This window comes from Thermobia domestica, chromosome 13 (assembly GCF_964235325.1).
Source record: "Thermobia domestica chromosome 13, izTheDome1.hap1.1, whole genome shotgun sequence".
In the NCBI taxonomy this organism is placed as follows: Eukaryota; Metazoa; Arthropoda; class Insecta; order Zygentoma; family Lepismatidae; genus Thermobia; species Thermobia domestica.
In genome coordinates, this window is record NC_137466.1 from 13,294,352 (window position 1) to 13,319,591 (window position 25,240).

Consider the following 25,240-nt stretch of genomic DNA (forward strand, 5'->3'; position numbering starts at 1 on the left):
TTATCATTATGTTATTTTTTAACCTATTATGCATAATTTTGTTCGATAGAGTATCCATATTGGAAATCGATCTCGGGACATATGTTTTGAATAAGTAGAATGAACGAATGAAGGATAATAAAGAATACGAAATATTATAAAATGAAATATAAATCAACTTTGACTTAATTATGTATGTGTACAGGGTACTTTAGTTCATTGGTAGAGCGTTTACCTTTGCTATTAGAGATATTTGTTCCGTCTCTCTTTAAGTGATTAAAAAACAAACTGTCTTCCTTTCTTAGTAGGTATGAAATTGAATTTGAAGATTTCATGTACATGGTAGCTCAGTGCTAAAGTGCTCGCCTATGCCTATTAGAGATCTGTAAATGTATTTTTTCTTATTTTTTTCGAGGATTCGTAATCAAGAGAAAAAAGTTTCTCGTTTCATTTGAATTTGTGAAAAGCTTTAAGCTTGGTTAGATTATATTGTAAAAAGAGATGCTTGTTCCTTGTGTCTTTAAGTTTATAAGAACAAACTCTCTTGTTTAGTTTAAATTCACCAAGCATGTATGTCTAATGGACACGTTGATCATTTTTAGAGCGTTCACATTAGTTCCTTCTCTCCTTAAGTTCATAAAAACCAACTATCTTCCTTATTTCCAAATGAGTAAGGGACACGTCAGATCATTGGTAGAGTGATCAACGTTTCCAATATAATACTGTAATTCTCTTTTCTTCTCTTTCTATTCGCTGATTCCAAATCAAGAAAAAATATCGTAACTTTTATAAGTATCTTTTCAGGTTTATAACTAAACTCAGCAAACTAATACTCGAAAACAAGTGGCAATGCAATATGCATTGACAGGGTGCGTTACGTTTTCTGTATCAAAGTAGTTTTATTCAAAGTATTGATTTTTCTTTCTTCTATGATCTTCTTCTCAGAAATTGTTTTGAATATTAACTCTTTAAATCTACATTGTACCACTTTCGTTTGATATCTACGTGCTTCAAACAATTTGATGTCACAAAATTTGTGTCTGTTTTGATTATGACAAAGTTTACATGTAATTAGCATTTATTTTTCTTTGGTTTCATGAACTAATTAATTTAGATCTAGAGAGGTCATAAATTCCGTTGCGAAGAAGGGAAAGCTGAAACTGATTGTTCACTAAATACTGTTTCTACATTAAACAAAATTTAAAGTTAAGTCGGTTCCGTTATTTCAAATCGAGTCGCTTTTGAAAGAAAATTCGTTGGTGAACACCGTTAGTAAAGAATGTTTGTAATATAAAAATGAAGTATGGCTGCAACTGAGGACAAATTTTTGATACCATTCCTAAATTAGACACAGAAACTTCAAAATGTCGAGGGTTGGGGTTCAAACCTCCCCAAACCTCTTACGTCCACAGCAAATGAAGAATAGGGTTGGAATGAGTCGGGCTCAACTCGGTTCGACTCGAATTCGACTCGAGCCGAGTCACTGTTGAGGACGACTTTTGATCGTGGGACGATAAACAACGAACTAAAGACCTCCGCAATAGAAGTTAACACACATAGTCTCCATCGTCGTTATATCACACAACAGCTTTTATAAAATAATAATAATAATAATATGTGAAACAAAAGGAGTTGAGACAATTTACGAACACAATGTTGTTGACCGTAAACGTGCGTCGCACTGTGATCGAACCAAAGACCTCCACAGTACAGATAAGCGCGCAGCGTCTCCTTAGTAAAAAAAAGACGTCCGTACGATTTCTTTTCAGATTTATCATTCTAAATGAATTTTCTTTACACCTACAACACAAATATCGAAATAATACCATTATTAGTACACTAATAAATAATCCTATCATATTTAAGCAACTAAACGATCACAAAATACATATTTATATGTAAATAAAAGATTTCAATTTCACTCTTCTTCTTCTTCTTCTTCTTCTTCTTCTTATTATTATTATTATTATTATTATTATTATTATATGCTCTAAATTTATGCTACAGTGCGCAGCATAAATGAAAAAATATTTTCTTCTTCTTGTTCATGAACAGAAGTCCACTTCATCGATACTCTGCAACGGACGAGTATTGCTTTCCGCCAAACTTGGCTGTATTTGTACACTATCAAATAAATAAGCCAAAATTGAATCCATGAGTTTTTGTTTCCAAAATACTTTCATTTCCAATTTTAATCTTTCACCATCAATGTTCACATCGGCATTGTTATCAAGAGACACTCTTGGAAAACTGATGTTCATTCCATTAATAATACTCTGTTTATCAACACATGTATGAATTCGAATAAGTCCTCTACATGGAAGACATTGCTATGATGATTGCGAATGGTGTCTCTACACAAGTCAAAATATTCACGTAGCACAACACTGCAAACGTTACTGTTTTTAACAGCATGTTCAATACAAGGTAATATTTCCAAGAAATTAAAGCCAATCACTTGAAGTTAAGTACACAGTGTTCCGAGGAGCATGAAGTGTTCCTTTCTTCTCTAAAATTACTAATTTCTCACCCATTACTTTTCGTAACACCAGTTCGTTATTCCGTCCAAGATAATTTATAAATGTAATTTCCACTTCAGAATTGTACGAAACAAATTGGATCAAATGTACAAGTTTTTCCACTCATCCAAATTTAACTTCACTCCAAATACCAAGGCCTTTAACAACATAAATTACTGGTTCAACTGTATCACTATTCAGCCCAATAGAAATTAAATTGGTTTTCATTGAATTAAGACAATGTTCAACATTTAATAAGTATTCTTTGTTAGTATCCATAGTTGATGCACAAACACTCAAGAACATGTTACTCCTGTAGCTGATCAACACAGAATAACGTTAGTATGCATCCAGATGTCTGTGTATGCATGAAGGGGAGAGCGAAGACGAACAATCATGTTTCGTATTGTTTATACATGTCCTATACACTTACAATTATGATATCAATTTAGTAAAATAAAGATCGTGCATGTTACGTCCAGATAAATTAATCTTCATTGCTTTATATGTTAAACATACATTTCCACTTTGCAAATACGATGCTAGTGCACCATTATCAAGAAAAGACCTGAAGAAAATACATAATAGCACATACGTGAAATATTTGTATAAATACACAATGTTTTGATAAATTTAGAATATGTACACGTACTTTTTACAGTGATATTCAAAGAAAAAGTATATAATGAAACTTTATTGAAATTTCACTTCAAATTGTATTGAAAGATAATTTCATTATTGCAACTTTTACTGACACTTTTTATGTATATCATCATTCGGAGCACTACGAAATGCTTGCATATCAGAGTACTTTTCCTGTATTCGTTTAATAAACGCATAAACCCTCTTTAGGTAAGCAAATGGGCAATTAGGAAACCATTTCGCATGTTCTATCCATGGAAATTCTTTATCAGTCCAATCTTTTAATCCACCAGCACAAAAGAAGCATATAGTTTGATCTCCTTTGTTCGTGTAAAGAAATCCAGCATCACCTAATTGTTCAGGACATTGTTTTGTTCAATTAGGCCAATGTTCGAATGTTCTTAAACGTAATTCCTTTGTACAATACTGATTATATTGAGGACCAAAACATTTATATGCACTAGTATATGGTAATTCTGGCAATTGTTGGGATCGTATTCTTTCAGATTACAGAATTCTGTCGCAGTTTCATTCTTAATCTTCCACAATTCGTATTTTTCTAATAGTCTGTTTAAGTGAAGTCTTCCTTACGTTTGTGTGTCGAATTATGCCCGAAATCTATGAAAACAAATATTTCCAGTTAATAGGAGTTTGTCAATATTATACTGTAAAGTGCAATTTACATTGTCATGTTACTTCAGTAGCTGATCAGCAGAGAATAATGCCACTATGCATACAGATTTCTGTGCACGCATGTACGGAGAGAGGAAGAGGAAAATCATGTTTCATCTTGGTTATACATTTCCCATACACTTAACGAAGAAGCACGGTCTTGCGTTTGATTCCGGTAAGAGAACTTCCGAAAGGAAAGCATATTTAATGTCGGTGTTCGATTCTCGGTGAGAAAGCATATTTTATGACAATAAGTTAATTCGAACCTCTCTGTTGTGAAACGAAAATTAATGCGAAGTGCTGTATGCGTGAAATTCTTTTTTCGTGCAAGGACTGATTCAACTCTAAATCGTGAAGTACCAATTTCGATCCCAGCTTCCACCAAATTTGATTTTGTGCACAGAATCTTTTAAAACGTTAGTTAAGGATGCTACAATCAAGGTTAATTGTCTGCTTCATTTTCACCCACCAAATAATAGTAATAATAATAATAATAATAATAATAATAATAATAATAATAATAATAATAATAATTATTATTATTATTATTATTATTATTATTATTATTATTATTATAATGTGGTGGTGTATCTTTTATTTTTATGTATGTTATTTACGGTTTAATACATTTTGTTCAGCATTAGGGAGTTCCATTATACACATACCCCTTAACACATCTTTACTTACATAGGGGTCTGGGTTCGATTCTCGATGAAAGTGAGAAAGAGAGAGCATTGAACACTTGAAAACGTTATAGTGCTTCGAAATTAGGAGCTTCGAACGATGAATATCGTATACTATAGTACATGGGACCCAAGGCTAATCAACACATAAATATACAATACTATAACACATAGCAACAGTATCCCTTAGCAACTAAGACCATTTCCATCAAATAACAAATGACGATCTTCGCCAGAGGGGCTTCGCCGGAGGGGCAAGGCGAGAGGTGCCAAATAACTATCCAATACATGACGAGAAGAAGAAAAGACATGTTTCATCTTGTTTCTACAGCTGGTAGGAGTCCAATAGTATACTTCCATATTCTCGCATAGCAACATACTAGTTTAGGTCGGTTTAGGTCCCCTGGGAACTTTCCGAGGCAGGCCTAAAGGTCAAAGATCAAATCCTTCTATCCTAGGGTTCTCCTACTACTGCTACTAGCCAGTGAGAGCATCAATGTAACTGTATACTGTCAGCAGTTGAGCCGTGTTCTAAATAAACTCAAAACTCTGGAGTCAGCACTTCTGAATCCAAAGGGGCCCTCCTGTTACAGGCCAACGCTATGACCCACATGCATAGGATGACCTGGGACACCATTCCGCGAATGATGGGAAACATTATTACATTCGCCATACTTCCCGGATATTGCACAGTCCGATTTTAGCCTGTTCCATTCCTTGGGCAATCACCTTAGAGGACGCCGGTTCAAATCTCTAGTAGAGGTCCAAAATGCCCTTGATATTTCTTCGTTGCAGGGTCCACCAAGTTCCACGGCGGTGGCATCCATGACCTTCTAAAACTGACAGAAGATCGTCGATCCTGAGGAGGACTATTTTTTATCTTCCATTAACTTCTTAGGTGATATATAGATGCTCAAGGGTGGTGGGTGGAAAAGCGACAGAACTTTCTTTGTTACCTTTATATTTCACCTTATCTATTTATTTCTTGTGATTTTTACACTAGCAATTTACAAAATATGGCATATTCTAATCTTAAAGAATATAGAATATATTTTGCCCCGTATGACAATTAGAATGAAATCTTTAAGTTTTACGTCCCACCATTATGTCGGCTACGCTAAAGGAGACGGTAAAGATGAAAAATGAATGAAATGATGGAATGAAGAAAGTAGAAGCAAACGGGAGAACCCGAGAAAACCACCACACACGGCGTTAGTCCATCACAAAGCTTATTTGTATGACAATAAAATTTTGCAGACATGGAAAAGCAAACGCTCTTATATTTGATCTGTAATATTCACTTGAGAACAGGAAAAGCAATTGGTTAGAGTGGTAGAAAAATATTTACAATTTAGCCAGTAAATTATATAGGTTACTGAACATGCACGTAAGCAGATAATTATTTCACTTATAACATTAATAATATAGTTACCTGAAGAAAATTGATGAGATGGGCTATTGCGAGACCAACTACTCTGGCATCAGAAACAGCATCCTCATATTTATCATGACTGTCCCAGGTAACTAGTACAGCATTAGCATTTCTACTAGCGTACTCACGGGCAATTGTCTGAAAAAATCAAAATACGCATTTATCAGGAAAGTGTCTGAACTGACTAATGCAAACTTAATTATCGAGGACAATAAAGCTAATAGCTATCAGAAATAATAGGTTAGGTCATAAATTGGTTCTCTCTTCTTGCTCCTTTCTTCAGTGTGCAACAAGATTCTTACCAATGAAATTCTCGCTCTTGTTACACTTTTCATAATGCCTCTTGCGAGAGTAGTCTAGTTGTCGAAGGAAGTATAGAACTAACAAAGTCAATTTATATTTCACAAATTCCCTTTTCCGCTTACATCATGTTTAGAAGATAAAATTATATATCGATTATCGAACTCCTCTTCTCACAAGATACCTATGATTTTGGTTGTTCATCAAGAAAATTATTAAGTGCTCTCTTTTCTCTTTGTAAGAATAACATTGAAAATAGAGTCCACATACTCTTCTTTACTCATTACAAAACTTTCAAAATCAGTCTCAACTGAACAATTTCTCTAGAACATATTCTCAACACTGTAAAAAAACTGCAAGGACTTTTTTAAAAAGTGAAAACACAATTATGGAAAAATGCTGCTATTCATTACTATAAATATGTTTTCAAACGAAACTCTTTCCAAGTTTATATATTCGTTATCATTAGTGTATTTTTATAAAAAAAAATGTACAGGAAAAACATGTACACATGATAAGTGGGTCATTGTGTTTGCTGTTGAGAATAAGTCCATGTAGACGTTAAGGTACTTGCCTCATTGTACCACTTAGTGACGAATTTCTTCGAGGTGGAAATTAACTAGTTGTTATGCTAATTGTTCACTGGTTCGATAGTAAACCGCAGCACTATAGAACTGATGACACTGTAATGCCTTCTTTAGTGGACCGAACTTGTGAAATCGGAGAGTGGCAGATCCACGCAATATGAAAGGTGTGGCATTCGTTTTCATTTGATCCGTTGAACAAATTCATCACCTCTCCGAAAACGGCTTCATCGTGAAAACGGTAAGACTTGACATTTGCTTTCACAAAATTTGCGTTTAATGATCGTCCGAAGACAGGTCAACGTAGTGCAGTAGTGTGTGACATTGATGGACTCTGGCGACTTGAAATCGAGTAAAATTGTTTCTACAAGGGATGTCGAATGCTTCGTTACTTTGATCAACCTTCATAATGATTTTTTTTTTTTTTTTTTAGGAATCATTATCTGTTAAAAATTCCCTGGCACATCACAGAGCATTACAAAGCGATCAATGAAATTTTTGAGACAACAGTATTGCTTTCAAGGATTTAGTAATGCAGACGAAAGGATCAAGTTGCAGGAGCAAAACTGCTTCTAAGGGATCGTTTTGCTCAAGCACATCAAGGGTGCCGCAAACGTACAACATAAGCCGCTGACGATGATAATGATGTGATCCCATAAGTCATCGATCTCCTTATACTAAAACATAGGCCATAATCTGTACTTTTTTTTTTGTTTTTAGAATACCATTAACTCATGTTATCATGTTTATAAGATGGCTAGAGAGCGGTGTTTATTACGTAGCAGTCTTTCAATCACTGAGTTATTTGAAGAGAATCATCGTTGCACCTCTCATCTATAGATTGTAAAATATATGACAAGATATAATAGTATTTTATGCAATGAAATATATATTGTGAACTACTTATAATGTAGCCAAACCCAAACTATCATTTAACTCACTATGATATGAATATTCCGTAAAAAAAAAAAAAAAAAAAAAAAAAATACGAAAACCCGATTTAGGAGACAAAACATTTGTCGCTCCTGATCCAAAAAATCCAATATATTGCATTCTTGTACGTCTGGTATCTCGAGAACTACATATAGTGTACCCCAACCCAAATTACCACTTAACTCAGTAAAATGTACTTACTCCGCAAAAAATACGAAAACTCGATTTAGGGTGCGTTCAAACATGTTGTCGCCTCTGAAACAAAAAAAAATTGGTGGCCAAGATCGCTATCTTTTGATCCAATTTTTTGGATTACTCCCAAAATTCTTGTTCATAATATGTCCCTCGGGTGAAGTAAGACCAGACTCAACTTTAATGTTAAGTTGAACAAACTGCGTTCATTGACAAACTTATCACACACCATTACCCGTTAGATTCCACTCTGACTGACGATCATAACTGTAAAGTAGCAAAATATCTCGACGACACTGGAGTGTTACTTCTTAATGACGATACTCCGTTTACGCCCTTACTTACTAGATCCGGTACTTACTCGTGTATTTATCTGCCCCATGTATGTTCTCCTTGAAAGTTCCTTCAGCTGGAGAATATATAAATATATATGTGTCAGTGATACTGTGAGTATGCTCCCCACTAATTAATTTCATCTTCTAAGCATGTACTTGAAGTGTGTTCTTGGGATTATCCATTTTACTTAGTAAGTTTTATCTCCCTGATCTGTTAACCATCTAACTGTTGACAATCTTCAGCAATTTGTCATTATCCGTGTTGGATATCTTATGAAATTTTCGAATAAACAAAGCTGGAAAGGTTGCATAACATTTCTTAGTACTCGAACTCTTTTCACTAATATTTGGTGTCAAGTAAACTCCATAAATAACCACGGTTATAGTGTAGGTGTGCACGCTGTTAATAAAAGGATTCCTCAGAATTAAACCCACTCAATAACCCAAATGTTGGTAGTCACTTCCTTCTTTCAGTGACCCGGGTCACTGTTGTTACGACCCCTCGTTTTAACAGTCGTGAAAGATTAAACGTCAGTTCTTTGGAGTGTTATTTTCCGGATATACCTTACGTGAGCTATATAATACTGCTCCAAGAGCCCATGGTAAAATCTTAAATGTCGCAACATTCTTCGTAATACTCAGCTTGCATTATTGTGATCGTTGAAACACTAAGTCTTTTCATCTTGAAACAAGAGAAAACCGCAGTACAACTAATGCTCTCTGAGTATCACGAAGGATGTTGCGACATTTAAGATTTTACTGTTGTTTCCGTTTTTTTCCACATACTGTGCCTGTAGCTTTTATGAGCGTATCGTAAACAAATGCAGGTTTTGAAATTTTGAGACAAATTTACTGCTGAGTACGGATCTTTAGGATTTACTGCTAATAAACTTTATAACCTGGAAAGCCAGACCAAGAAAAATTATTTCTTCGTGAGAACATTTTTCCTATACTCTTTGAGTTGGAAAAGGCTTATGATAGAACTTGGTGTCACGGAATTTTCATGTAATGTTATAATTGGTTTATTAATGATTATGTGGACAAATTCATAGCAACTTGCTGAATGAACATTGTTTCGACGTGCATGCGGATTGTAATTATACTTACAGAAGCGATGATCCAGAAAACAAAGTTCTAAGTATCACAATCTTTGTTGTAGTCATCAAGAGAGTTCTGTTGCATATCACACTCTCTACAAATACCTCTATCTGTGGTGTGCTGTAAATTCATAATGTGTTTATTGTTTGCAGCTAGAGGTATTTGCGCAGTAAATGATAGCTTAAAATTACGGTAATTGGTGTTTTCCACTGATATAACAAGGAAGACACTTCATGTTCTGACCAAAAAAGTTCAATCTACGTACTTTTCTGGCCAATAAATTTGCCTTGTTCAACCGGACTTGTATCTCGGTTCCTTGTTTTGACTTTTGATCGTCAATTAAAATTTGCATCATACATTCGTATGCTTAAGTACTTCTTTCTCCGTTCTCAAAATCCTCCTACTAGTTACTATCCCACAGATCTCAGATGGTAATCATAGTTTTCCATAGCGATTGTATCCTAGTATAATTCGCCCCAAGATAGACTGATATTGTGTCTCTTACTCACGAGTCCATTCTCTGCTCAGAAAGTTTGACATTCGCATCAGCCTGATATTCAGGTTGCTACTTCTGCTATGTATATTAGTCCTTTGGTAGACTTTCAAAAGAAGCAAATGAACCACAGTTCGCAAATGCACAATACAGGGTTCTCAGGTATTATAGAATTCATGTGTGTTCTACTTCAGACAACCCCTGCAGCTTTCCGTTACATAGTTATTAGATTGAGCATAGCATGGTGATGACTGCGTGTAAAACTCTCAAAGAATGTTTCCTTTTTGAACAGTTTAGCCAAAGACTGTAGCGTGATATCGCATTTTACACTCTAATCACATGATTTCATACTTAGTGTGTTTCAGTAATTACCATTCTGGAAACTACATTGTCCCACTGTGTATTCGCCTAATTCTTGTAGAGTGATATGTATGCTCAGACGTTAGAAAACTTTCAGGATTTACTAACAATTTTAGTGAGGATTTTATGTTCTTATGTGACCGTATTCTCACTTTCGATCATGAGATTGGACCAGTTTTATCGGGTACAAAGGATATGGCTTTCAGGTTTTTTTTTTTTTTTTTTTTTGGTTAAGTGTCCGACTTGCGAAACAGTAATGGTATGTCACGTTACTAAGATTTTGAGTAAACTGGGAAAGAAAATTCAACATTCCAAAGCAATTGAATGCAATATCATATACAAAAGGAGCTCCTGCCATCTGGAGATACACTTAAAAAATTAAACTACCTACATACTCTTCAATGATTCATTGGAACCCATTCGAATTATTAACTCGTAATTTTCCGTAAGTGGCGCTTGTCATTACGTTTACTATTGAATTTCTATTATTGGTGTTTTCCGATATTTTCTAGTTATATTTTCAACGAACACACAACGTTCGTTACTGAATTCCCTGTGTTTCTGTCGCAATTTGTTTCCAATTTTGAACCCTGCATTGGATAAAACATCAAAAACTATCAGAGAAAGTGATGAAATTTTTCGCATCACCCTTATTCCGAGATGTTGATGAAAAGTGGCTGATTTCCAGAGATTTAAGAAACCATATTTCTTGAACCGTAAGTCATAGAAAAATCATATTGGTCTTGATCAATATCTAAAAGGATGGTAAATATTTTGGTACCAAATAGTAACCGGTGGCTACTATACAAATGACCACTGGTTTAGCCAATAGCCAATTGGCCAGTTGCCACCAATTGATATCGGTACCAAAATGCTTACCGTCCTCTTAAGGTATTGATTAACACCAATATAATCTCTCTATGACTTACCGTTCCCGTGATATTGGCGAACAATGACCAATTTCTGGATATTTAAGGAGCATTAGCTCGGGAACCATAAGTTGCAGAGAGTTAATATTGATGTTGATCAATACCTAAGAGGATGATAAATTTTTTGGTACCAAATAGTAACCGGTGGCCACTGATTAAATATCTACTGGTTAACTGGCCACCGTTCTCCAGATATTGGCCAAAAAAGTTTGAATTTCTAGATATTTAAGCAGCTATATCTGAAGAACTGAGGGGCAGAGAAGAAGGTGCAGAGACAAAGAATTACTTTTCCATCTAGGAACAATGACTGCTATCCTTCCTGCTATATCTCTCCATTCTTATTAAGTATGTTCTGGCAATGTTCTTGGAGCATTCTCAACTTGTTTGTTTTGTTCTTTGTCTTACCTTTCGTAAAAAATGTTATTTTGATTATTTAATATGTATCTCCTCCCTCTTTTCCTGCTGGGAAGAGAAACCCAATCTGCTCGCCTGCCCTCTCAATTGAGTAATGGAAATGGAAAAGGCTGAAAGTGCCACAAAGTAAAATTTCCAGTATTCAATAAAAACTTCCTAAAACTGTATTTTATCCTTTAAGGTGCTGCTCCTTGCGAGTGATCTAGAAACTAGTAGGAATTTTTCTGGCACTTTGGACCTTCTCTAGGTTATTGGCGATGTCGTTTACAACACATTCCATGCGAAAAATCGATTTTTTATTTTTTGGCACTTTCAGCCTATTCCATTTCCACTACACAATTATAACAACTCAAATTATCTCCATGATAGATAGGATTATTGGAAGCCTGAATTCGAATGCATAGCAAAGCAGACTGAAATTTGTTATTCCACTGGAATATACGTTGACAGCTATCTTTCGTGTATAATGTAAGTTTGAAACATATTTTGTTAGTTTTAATACATGCTAATTTTAATTGACTTTAATTATGAGAAAAAAGACAGTACTTACAGACAACTGGTCATTTAACATCTTCTCGTATTCCTCTCCTGCTTGTCCTATGTAACCATGAATTATGAACTTCAGCGGCAGTGTCCAATCTACATTCTCAGTATATTCTATATCTGGTTTCAAAGTATACTGAAAATAGTGTTAGTTAGTTACTTACTTGAGTTCTTAATAGTGTTACGAATTTAATTATATAACATGTAAATTATACTTCTAGTGTTATGTTTACAGTAACTTTCTATGTAACTCTGCGGTTATGTAATAAAACCTAAAATTACAATTACAAGTCTGTATTAACATATTTTATGGTTTTGCATCATTGACCTTCAATGCAGGATGCAATGATATACGCAATACATCTTTTTCTCTATAAAAAATATATAAAACATAAACACATTACGTACTTTTTTGGACAGTATTCTCGGACAACCCACTGTAATGTGGTGGAAGAGCACACCGGGTAATAAAAAAATCTGCATAGAGCAGAGTCGTAGTTACACAGTTCCTGCGCCAAGGATACCGCTAAAACACATATTTATTCATATTTCTAAACCTCTAAGTATAGATAAGTACTTCATAAATGTATGCTATTCAGTGCGCTTTGAAAAAGTATTATATAAAAACAAAGTCTAAGAATAAAAGTCTTTGATATATGATTGTTTTTTCTAGTCAAAGTTAGGTTTGTATGAAGGTGTTCAGAGTCCAGTAGATAGTTCCAGAAAGTTCTCATTTTATTACAGTTTTGATCTTTACATTTTTTATCTTTTGGAACAAGGCAGGATAGAAGAAATCCCATCTGGATAAATACAGCTGTGTTATTTTTTATTTATATAATAATACTCTGTGAATTGCGTACATATAAGTACAGCTCGTGGGAAGGTAATGATATGATACATTTTAACTTTGTAATAAACTATAAAAGATTTAAAATTCCTAATGGAAGTTGCATAACTAACAAGCTTCTCTTATATGAGCAGGTACATTTTCGAAATGAAACTACTGACTGTATATACGATAGTGCTCTATTTTTCAATCTCAATTTATATATAAAATAATACTGTTCTGACCATAGTATATACTTATTTATCAAAATTGAAATACGTTCCAACCGTTTGAATAACTTAAGGTGAACTTGTCCTATAAAACAATTATACATAAGTTTAACCGTCTTATAATACTTGTTGCAGAAAAGAAGGAAAGGCGAAATGAAGAAAAGGTGAGTTATAAATGCTATAAGTAGACAGCCATATCTAAAATTCGTTAATTTTAGAGACAAGAAATTTGAAATTTAAATTTCCCATTAAAAATAATTAAAGACATGTTGTGAGGGAAAAAGCGAGAAGGAAAAATAGTGGGGGTTTCAATCGTTAAAATAATATAGATTGCTATTGCTCGTAATCCCTAAAAGCTTGAGGAATGAAATATGGAATTTGGACTTTCCACTTAAATTAACTAAAGACTTGTTTCAGTGTTTTCTGATAGTACCCCTACAAAAGGAAGAAAGAAGAGAGTAGAAAAATGTCGAGGTTGCAATTGTTAAAGTGAAATGGGGAATAATACAGTTTCCGGTTGTGGGATATTTCGAGCGATTGCACTCGTGTAAACACATCAATCAACACGTCTTGACAAAAGAAAGCTATCGGTACCATAATTAGTCAATTCCATCATAATGACGAATTGATTGATATATATGTTGCGTGTGTGTAACCGTTGGAAATACCCCACACGGGAAACTGGGTTAGGTAAAATATATCAGAAGTAGTTGACCGTAAGTGAACAATTCCGTTACCGACACATTTCCTTCGTTAAGGCGAGATGATTGATACAATATGATCCATGTGTGCAACATTCCCAGAAAATTCTCATACTGCGAAATCCTTTGAGGTTAGAAGTTTAAACATAGTTTTTTACAGTTTTAATTTTTTTTTAAAAATCGAAGACTTGTTTCAACTTTTTCTGATATTTTCTTGAGAAGGGAAGTCATGACACGAGAAGAAAAGAGAGTAGCTGTTACAATTGTTCCTTAAAATTAGAGGTGTGATTAGGATATGAGAAGTGCGAGCTGTAGGTCGAGTAAATGAAAGGGTCCTGGGTGAACTCCTTAGTCAGTCTATTCTCGAGGCAAAAGTCTGGATACACCCCGATAAAAGTCGAACAGTGTGAGCAATCATAATGTTGTTTGGTGTGGGGTGTGTATCGGTGGGGGCACAACTTATAGAAGCTCTGGCGACAGCGGAGACCATCTTGAAATCCACCAGCGTGGATTTGAGTTTACGTTATTTAAATGGAAAGGGAATCATGTCGCATATCACTTTACGTTTTTTTTTTTTTTTTGAGGAACAATTTTAAATTTTAAAATTGCCAAATGGTGATAAATTTTCTTTATCGTTGCAGGTCATCCACAATGGCACTTACAGAGGAGGAGCGCCTTGAAGTTGTGTTTATGAAGTACCAGAGTGATTGCTGCTGGCTTTGATGCCCGGCATCCTGAGAGAAATGACATTTCACACATGACAGTTTCCAAGATATTGGGCAAATTTCGTGCAACCTTTTCTATGGTGGACATGCCTCATCATGGAGGTCCAAGAACAGCCACCGACGTGGTGACGGCTATAGCAATTGTGCCATCGGTTGTGAAAAGTCCACATTAGTACGTGCCGATTTATCAGCAATATACCAATGACACTCATGCAAGTTACAATTTCATCTCTCGTAGGATGACCTTGATCGGCGGTTACAGTTTGCAATATGTGTTCTGGCTCAGTGAGACAGGAATCCAAACTTGACAGGTGTTGTTTAGTGACGAAGGTAACTTTTATGTGGAAGATGACGAAACAAGAAGGATCACCTTTAGTGGTCTGTTGCAAAACCCTCGTGAGTGGATACGTGTAAAGGTGCTGGTGGTGGAAAAGTGATGATTTGATTCTGAGTTTGGGACACAGGAATCGCAGGTCCCAAGTTTAATGATGGAACATTGAATTGGGAGAGGTATCTTAACATGCTCTGTGATTGTGTTTACAAAGTTGTTAAATCGACAGGTTGATTTCCCACCTTTCTTCCAACGGGACAGTGCACTTCCCGATTATGCAACTGAGGTCAAACAGTTTCTGGACGAACAGTTTTCAGGTTACTGCATAGGCAGAAGGAATACTATAAAATGACCAGCACGGTCCCCTGATCTCACACCTCTTGACGTTTTATCTGTGGGTCATTGAAATTAATTGTGTATAAGGTGAAAATCAATAATATAGTCCATCTCGTATGTAGGCATATTGAGAAGGCGTGAGCCTCTGTTGACCCACAGATCCTGCCACGTGTGCAATAAGACTGGTTAAAAAGACTGAATGTGTATCCAGCGGAATGGAGGGCATATTGAGCATATCCTGTAATGCAAGCTCTGACAAATGTCACCAACTCCTACATAAATAAACATATCGGAAAACGAATTGCGGAGCTGTATTACATAGACAAAGAGACTAAAATAATATGTGGCCTGACCCTTCCCTTTGGAAAAACGCAAAACAAACCCAAGATGGAAGATTTTAAAACGGCTGCCGCTGTCGCCAAACTCCTATAAGCTGCGCTTCAATCTATAGACAGCCCATACCAAACGATATTATGATTCCTCACACTGCTCGACTTTTAAAGGGGCTGTATCCAAACTTTTGCATCACTTGTTAGTTCAACTACCTACGTATAAGAGAATTATTAAATTATTACCAGGCGACTATTATTTCAGAAACATATTGATTTTTTTTAAAAAAAAGACCTCCGGTATTTTTTATTTCAATAGTTTACAAAACATAAAATGTGTAACACACTTTGTAATTTGACAAGGTTATATCCGAGATTAGGAATGGAAATGCAACCGAGATAGATAATATACCAATCGAATTGATTAAAAATATGGGAGACAAGGAAAAGAAAGAACTGCTCCATCTATGCAATGAAATATAGAAGCAGGAGTGTGGTCAAAAGACTTCCTGAAGACGATCATAGTACCGATGGCTAAGGAATCGAACGCAAAGAGATGTGAGGATTATATAACTATGTGTCTCATATTCCATGCAGCTAAAATTTTGCTCCGAACACTAAACAGAAGATGGAAAACGAATGAAAAAGTTGAGGAGGAGCAGTTCGGGTTCAGGAGATATAAGGGCACAAGAAATGCTATTAAATTACTAAGGGTGAAAGGCGAAAGAATTATAGAAAAAGGGAAAGAGGTATTTGCTGTATTCATAGATCTAGAAAAGGCTTTTGACCGCTTGAATTGGGAATTATTGTTAAGAGTTCTAAAGAAGATTAGAATGGAATTGAAAGATCGAAGACTCATAATAAACTTATATATGAACCAAAAGTAAGTGTGGTGACGAGGAAAGTGCATTTGAAAAGGGGGGGGGGGTTGATAAAGATGTTATCTATCTCCAATACTATTTGATATTTATCTAGAAGAAAAAGAGCCTACATGATGAAGACGTCATTTCAGTAGGAGGTAGAATGATTAGATGCATAAGATTTGCAGACGATATGGCGCTTGTTGCAGAATCTGAAAAGAAAATCAATTAGATGTTTGGAAACCTGAGCAAGTGGTTTGAAGAATATGGGATGAAAATAAATGTTAGAAAGACAAAAGTCATGGTGATTGGAACGAAGGGGCCTGTGCCAAATATAAAAGTGGGAGGGGATAAAATACAACAAATGAATAGTTTTCGATATTAGGGTAGTATTCTTAGTAATTACATGAAGTGCGGACGTGAAATAAAAGCAAGGAAAGGAATGATGAAAGAAACCTTTAAGAATAAGAAAAGTCTGGTTTGTGGGACCATGAACAAAGAGTTGAGAAACAGACTTATAAAATTTATCGTATGTAGTGTTGTACTGTATGGAACGAAAATGTGGACATTTCGTAATAGTGATGGAAAACTACTGGAAGTCTTCGAAATGTTGGTGTGAAGAAGAATGGAAAGAATTAGTTTGGTACAACAGAAAACGAATGAGAGGGTGTTGCGAATGGTGAGGGAAAAAACAACACTTCTAGATATTTAGGAAGATGAAGAGAAACTGGTTGGGACATAAGACTGGTTGGGTGCCTAATAAGAAATTGTGTCGTGAGGGACGTCCTAAAGGGTATACTGGCAGAAAAGAGAGGAAGGATGCGAAGGAAACTACAATTAATGGATGATATAAAAACAAAAAGATAATACATGTAGACGAAGAAGTTAGCAGAGGACCTTGGAGCCTGGAAGCTTATCAGCTGCGCCAACTGACCTGACAATAAGGGCAGAATACCTATGATGATGATGATGATCATTCCCTCAGGCTAAGGAGACGAAAATTAATGGATAATATCAAAATAGAAAGATCATACGTGAAGATGAAGAGGTCAGCGGAAAACCGTTGAGCATGGAAGCTTTTCAGATGCGTCAAGTTACCTGCCAATAAGGGCAGAATGCGTGTGATGATGATGATCATTCCATCGGGTGGAGGAGTATTGCAAATTTTTCTGCATTTTTATTATATATTTTACCTCTTGTATTTCGTCTAGACTCCAAATACAATATGTCTCGAATTTCGAAGCATGATTGGACAGAACTCTTGGATTCAAGACATGAGTAGAGGCAGGGACATATTTTCGAGCATAGACACGAGTGAAGATAGAGTTTTCTCGATACGAGTCTAGACAGTCTTAACTCCCGACCAGACTCTACTCATACTCATTCCTTACTCCAATCTTCCCATCGGCGAGAATACTATCATTTGTCCTGCTTACTACTCATGATGCAGGTCTTCTCGCTTGTCTTGGTACTCGGGTGTCGCAAGTCATTTTCTGTTTGGCCTTCGCTTAAAGAAGGAGACCAAAGTGTATTGTCTGTCACCTAAGTTTACATGTTTCCCGCAGAATAGTATCTTTTGCTCTTGAAGTGATGGAAAATATGAGCAAATCAGTTCGCTTAATGTAATTGTCGTTAACACCTTTTAAAGCTATAGATCCTGTAAAACAACAAAACATTTTACGTTTGCAAATGGAATTTACATAACAAATAACACGAATAGTGTGACAAGCAAGGAAAGCATAGAAACTGGCATATGGTAAGACGACAGAATCAAAAATCACAGCTGAATTTTTAAAATGTATAGCAAGAAAACAAGGAACCGAGCATGTGGCGTAGTGAGTAACGTACCAACCTACCAATCAGCTGATTCGTGTTCGAATCTTCATCAAATGCACTTTTTTCTTTCATTTCGCAGGAAGAACCATTACTTGTATTTTTTGCTTTCTTACTTTTCGTCAAAGAAACAGCCATTACTTGTAGTATTTTTTTTCTTTTCGTCGAAGGAACAGCCATTACTTGTAGTATTAGGGTTTCATATATGGTTTCATTCTGTTAGGTTTTGTTATTCTTGTCTAATGTAATAATATAAGGCTGAAAGTGTGATTCTGCCTAGGTTTATCAAAAGTGACGGTGTTCTAGATTTCTTTTCATTGATAAAGTATGAAAATAATCTTACATCCGAAACTAAATATACGTATAATTGAAATGAAAGTAGCAAGTTGGTGAGTCATCACCGTGCAGAAGAGCAAAGCAAATATATCCTGAGCCGCTTTCAAGCACCTGTCGTATCTCTGTCTTATCTCTGAACTGAACATACCTTTTTTCTTAAACACAACATATCAATGAAATACTGGTCTGTGTGAAAACATAAAGAGAATACGAACGAGACAATATTAGTATATTTTTATTACATGTTTCAGTATGTTGAAGAAAGAAATCATGTTCATTAAGAATATGATTAACCAACTAGTGTTCATACCGAGTGGAAAGACAGTACGTATTTTGGAAGGTCATATTATATTTAGGAATACTCATGTGAGAATGAAAAAAATGTAACATTTATGGAATTAATCCTATCAAGAGATTGATTCCAGATGGGAGTTCATTTAGTTTAGTATCCCAAGTTAAATTGTAGAACCATTCATTATATATTCTCGGTGCTGAAAGGATTTTACACTCCCAATGAACCAACTGATCAGCCTTAGAACTATCAGTTTCAGGAAAGATGATTGGTTTCTGAACAGTGAAAAGTCTCTACGTATTAATCTACAAGGCACACATGAAAGAATTTTTTGTAACACAAAATAGATTATAGCCACAAATCTGCGCATAGAAATTCATCGCTCGCCGAACTATTTTGACCCAAAGAATAAATAAATCTTCTACATCTATAGATTCTTAGCTTCCTAAAATTGTGATTCTAGATCCCTATTACCGGTTCAAAAGATCCGTATATATATCCTAAAATCAAAAAATACGTAGAATACATAATTCATTTAAAAACATAGGCTGGAACAATCTTCAAAGGTCAGACACGAACTAGTTGGAATGCTCATTCTTCGAACGAGATCAATAAGTTTATGGAAATATTATTTGCGAAATATTCAAACCTCTTTCCCAATGGAATAGCATATCAATCGAAGTGAAATGAAACATTCAAGTGAATCCAACTGCTAAGTATCTTCTAGATTTATTGTAAACATCTAAAATACTTACTTACTTTGGCCAGTTTATGAACACAAAATGGTAAATTACGATATTGTAGCAGTTGCCTTGCTTTCTTTGCTAGAGTTAGAATTTCCGAAAACGATGGACCATGTCGTCACAGATATGTAACGACGAGTTTCAGTAGTGAGTTTCATTTTCCTACGATGACGGATTCGTGAGAAACTGTCTTTCTGGAGTATATTTTTAGTACTCGTTTCCTCGCTTAGAACATGTATTGTATTAAAGTAACAGAAGAAACTCTCAGCCACAGTTAACTAACAAGGGTTAAGCAGACTTTGGTAAATGAACTACGGGGCCATTCTTCGCGAAGCTGTAGTGTACATTTAAGTGTTAATATTATAAAACTGGAGGAGCGCAATAGTCAGGAATAGTGTGGAAAACGTCTTAAAGATTCGAACTCCTTGCATGTATGCCACGACTCGAAAAGTTATAAAGTGACGGCGTGGCAGAGTTAGAAGGATCTTCGACTCAGGTGGAAAGGATCATGTGTTCGATTCCTGTAATTTTTATTTTTTCGCTTTAAACCATAAAGTAGCCATTTGTAACTACACGTAAAATATTAATTCATCATATATTTACGACACATAAAAGAGTAGAATTGTTCAAATCTGTTGTAAAAACTTCGAATAGTTCATGTAAACGAGCAATAAAATGTTTAACATTTTCCGCATTGTATATTGACGCCACGGGTTATATTATGGTTTGCACCGTCGTTGTGTAAAAAATGTTCTTGATGCTTCGTGTCTATATCTGTGAACAGTGTGCGAATTGACAGGACTTTTGCAAGGGGTATGGATTGTGTTTCCGACTACAATAGTATGGCAAACTATGACAGCTGTAGCCAGAGGCGTCATTTAGGGAAAGCAAGAGGGGTAATTTTCCCTCAAGAGTTTGAGGGATACTTTAATCGATTGTCTACTAATATGCTAGTATAGAAGATGAAAGTCCTATGTCGGTGCTGCTCTGGCCCCCCTCAAGCGAAGCCTGAAATGACGCAGCTACTTATAGCACACATACAGGATCACCAAAGGAAATGTCTTCCTCATCCCCCTTGTAATTCGCACACTTTCACAGATATAAACACGAAGCGTCTAGAACATATTTTTACACAACGACTGTGCTAACCATTATATAGCTCGTGATATCAATATGCAATGCGGAATAGGTTACATTTTATTGCTAGTTAACATGGAACATTGAAAGATTTGACAAATGATTTGAATATTTCTATTGTTTTATGCATTATAAGCATATGGTAAATTAATATTTACCCTAGTTTATCGATTAAAGAAAAAACAGTTGACCGAACTCGTGACTCTGTGCACGGGGGTCATAGACGCTCTGCCAGGTCGTCACTTGATAACTTTACGCGTCGTATCATATACTCGCGAGTAGGAATCTTTAAAATGCTTTTTCTCTACTATTTATGGCTATTGTGATCTCCCACTTCGTAATCTTAAAATTTGTAATGTGCACTACTACCTCGGGAAGGATGAACAAGAAGTTCATTTACCTAAGTTTGCTTTCTCCTTGTAAGAAATGATCACCTGGCGAGCTTATACACTATTTAGAGAGTGATCAACTATGTCTGAATGAAGAAAAAACAGGTAGAAATACACACGAAGAGAAGTTAATGGTTATTGAACTGAAGTTTAGTAATGAAACCCAATAAAAAATATTTTTAATGTAGCCGCAATCAGTCAGCATCAATTGAGAGCGCAACTAAACACTTCAAACACGTGTAAGAAGTAATTGATCCGTTGGGATAAATAATCTGTTAATCATGTCTTCAAACCTTGTAAAAAGTTACGTTCTTTTTCGTTTGCGAGCGTCACCTTTTGTTTTTCAATGACTTCCAATGCTAAACTTAAATCCGGTATTACTTCTTTCCTTGTGTTCACCGTCACTTGAAATGTCATATTTAGGCATAGTTGACCATCCTCTAAATTGTGTCGAAGTTTTGACAAGTTATGACAATCGCGAGGTCTTTTTACATATTTACCGTGTATTTAGAATTTGCACCCTCTTCCCCTCAAAAGCGGATTTTTAAGGACAACGGAAGATGGGATCACCTTTTTAAAATAAGGTGTTTATGTCAATTTCTTGCTCTTATGATATATATGTTAATGAATTATAGAAACCCGACTGAACCAAATGCTGAATACGGTATGATAAGACATAACCTCGATGTCATCATTCTTAAATAATCAGCAAAAATATTACGAAGTGACCCTATTCTCCACTTAATGCCAAAAATTCTAAACACGGTCGGTCACGTGCACACTCGTATTAAATAAGGTTTTTATATATAAAGTTTCATCTCACAAACATTAGATATTCTGTTTTTGGCATAAATTTTTAACGCCTTCCTCTGCTAGGATATGCAGTTTAATAAAAATGGTGTGACAACAACTCAGTCCGAGGTAGCTGTTAACTATGTTATTAAAATTTATTTCAAACGATTCAGTCATTTTTGTTATGATAACGTATTTTTCATTTATATACTATGTAGACATAGATTAATAGTATTGTTACTGTGTTGTTATTTATTAATTAAGCAGTCTATTGATATAGGGAATGATGTGTTATGTTTAATGTTTAACAATACCTAGCAGTTTCTGTTATCAACAGTCAAGTAGCGAATTTTGTGTGTCATATGTATATTACATTAAATTTAATGTGTGATTCTAGTAGCGAATTAAGCATGAATGCTAAAACATTGTTCAGTTTCATTTCTCAAGAGATTTTCTTTCCTGTCTTTCTATTCTTTTGTCCATAGATTCTAAAACACTGGCACCTGATCTTTGCATGTATAGTATTTAACATTTCTTCCCATATAATTTTTTCAAGGTCTAAATCCTACAGGCTAAAGGAGACGGATCTTAATGAAAATAAATTCTAGTTAAAGTAACATTTTAATTGACCCTTAACAGGAATCGAACTCAAGACTACAAGAACCAAAAACTAAGGCGCTAGCGACTAGACCGGCAGAAAGTATGTATGTTTTACTAACAGTATCATACAAATTCTCCGTGTTTATGACGACGTTTTGTCATTTCCATTTCTGTTCCGATCACACCGGGACACGAATGGGACTGCTTCCACGTCACGAAATTCTTAAATACTTCCATCACTCCTTCCCAATATCAGTATAATAATAGGATCTGCTCAAACTCTAACGATTAAGAACTGACTGTGATCAGATACTTTTTTTCTATAAACGGTGTTCAATTCTCGGTGGGAGATCATGTGTTCCGGATCTCACTTTAAGGTGTAAGTCCATGTCTCACATAGCCTCGCTGTTGAATGTTACTCTAGAATTAAATCGGCTACTACAACTAATAACAGACATTCTAGAAAGAGCTTTGCAGACCATTTTCTTCATAATAAACTTTTTCCGTACCAAACAGAACAAACATATGCATAATAACAAGCATTCTGTAAAACCTTCCGAAGTATTCAAACACTTAAAAACAGTGATTTAGGAAGATCCACCAAAAATAGGTTGTAGTAAAGTAAGCTATTTTCTTCATTTTTCAATTTGATCTGTTGCTCGATTTGCTAATGAAATGTTGTCGTAAGTTACATTTTCTTCCTGAAATATATGAAAAGAAAAGTATCTCTTATCCAAAACTCGGCGTTAGATACATTAATTTATATAAAAATCCGAAAACATGAGCTAGTTCAGTGAGATGCTCTCTGTATTTATAGCTAGTTTAGTCAGTTTGTACCGACAATATTATGACCATGGGACGTGAAGCTTGTATTGAGTTCTTCAAGGTTGAAAGTTCTTAAATTCTTTCAGAATCTATCGAGAATGAAATTCGTATATTCCAAGGTGAAGTTTCAGTATCTATTTAAGAAACTTCTATTTCAGCATATAAGGGCAAATATTTTTGCTAACTTCAAATACCCTACATTTCTTTGCAGTTTATTTTGTTATAAACCATTGCTTAATTCTATTATAAAATTGTTCATAACATTTGTCGCATTATGTTCGATATTTTCAAGTATTTTTTTTTCATTTCTATATATAATGTAATGCCGTAGTGACATTTTGCATTATGACCTGTGTTTCGCTAAGAATTAAAGGCGAGTATTTTATATCTAAGCGAAAAGTAAAATTAATTATATTTAGTTCCAGACTTAATGATGATCTAAGCCAATGTGCTGACCACACACAAAACAACTGAAACCTATCTTCTTGACCATAGCTAATTATGGACTACAATTGAAGGTTATTCGATTTATTTTTGAGGTGTAAACTTATTCATAGTTTTTATTAATAGTAAAATGTAGAATAGTTTTACTATTGTAAAATTCTGGTTGATCTTGTTCACTTGAATATAAATATATAAATAAATACTCGCAGAATATCTAATCACTTCTTAAATTGTAACCATATGTTTGTTTCTATTTTAGTCCTACCTTATCAATTAAAAAATAAAAATAAATAAGTAGTAATACGAAGATTCGACCGTGGGTAGCGGGGTGGGAATTCTGCAAAGATCCAATGAGCTATGGCATTAGATACACAAGACATCTACTCTATAAATATATGTGGCAATAAAAGTAAACTTGAACGTGAAAGACCTTGGCTGTGAAAGAACGTTTTTTTTCTTTTTCTATTAAGTTTTACAATATTTCTATACTGTGTTGTGTGAACCGCAAAGAGAGAGATCATGCAATTATCGATTTGGTTAAGGATTGAGTTTTTAAAACCTTTAAAAACGTTTAATTAAATAGCGAGGTGGTAGGAAGGAATGTGCATCGATTCCATTCTCATAGTAAGTTTCAGAAGATAGTATCCCGCAGAAAACATGCATAAACTTATGTGACAGGCAATACATATGTTCGTAGTGATAGACGGTTCAACGTTCGTTTTGATAACAATTTTAGTTTTAATTTTTCCAACAGCTCTTTCTGCCCTATTCTGTCATACATCTTTCGTATGAAACTCTCTATGTAATGATTATCTTCATAATTAAAGCGTACTGTTCTCGTAGAATCCTTCCATATCGTCTTCTGAATTACACGTTGGAGTCCTCATTTACACTAAAATTTACTTACATCACTAATAATTTGTGTCTTGTAAAGAGTGGTGCATAACAAACTATGTCTCTTTAATAAACACAGTATATGAAACACGTTGCTCTTTAAATTTTCTTTATAAGAAATCTAACAATATCTTTCTGGACTCACTGATTTCCTGCAATAAAATAGGTGTCATCTCTTCAATTCTAGTATGTCTCCTTCACTCCTTAATTGTTAAATTAAATGATATCGCAATTGATCCGTAGATATTCCACCAGCACCAGGAATTTTCCTATTGATGAGAGAGATGTTACATTATACAGTACGTAGCAATGGGCAATTACATATGACAGTTTCATCTATAAGCTCGGAGATCGTTGCCCTGCTCAATCGCAATTTGGCTTCCTTAGATTGGCTTATAACAGCTGTCGTGGTTGATGAAGTATTAGATTCTTAATCAGATTCACTGTTCACTCAAAGCTTGTTGGTGATAAAAGTCCCTCTACTTAAGTCAAATTACCAAAAGTAAGGA

At 35.0% G+C, this 25,240-nt stretch overlaps 1 protein-coding gene across 1 annotated transcript in view; it reads right to left on the reverse strand.

Moving 5' to 3' along the window:
- LOC145667498 (pancreatic triacylglycerol lipase-like) overlaps positions 1–25,240 on the reverse strand; it is a 256,451-nt gene that overhangs the window by 163,422 nt on the left and 67,789 nt on the right. Inside the window, exons 4-5 of the mRNA XM_081734975.1 lie at positions 12,116–12,244; positions 5,928–6,065 (exon numbers count right to left, since the gene is read on the reverse strand). Coding sequence (XP_081591101.1) covers positions 5,928–6,065; positions 12,116–12,244 — 267 coding nt within the window. The remainder of the gene's footprint in view (positions 1–5,927; positions 6,066–12,115; positions 12,245–25,240) is intronic.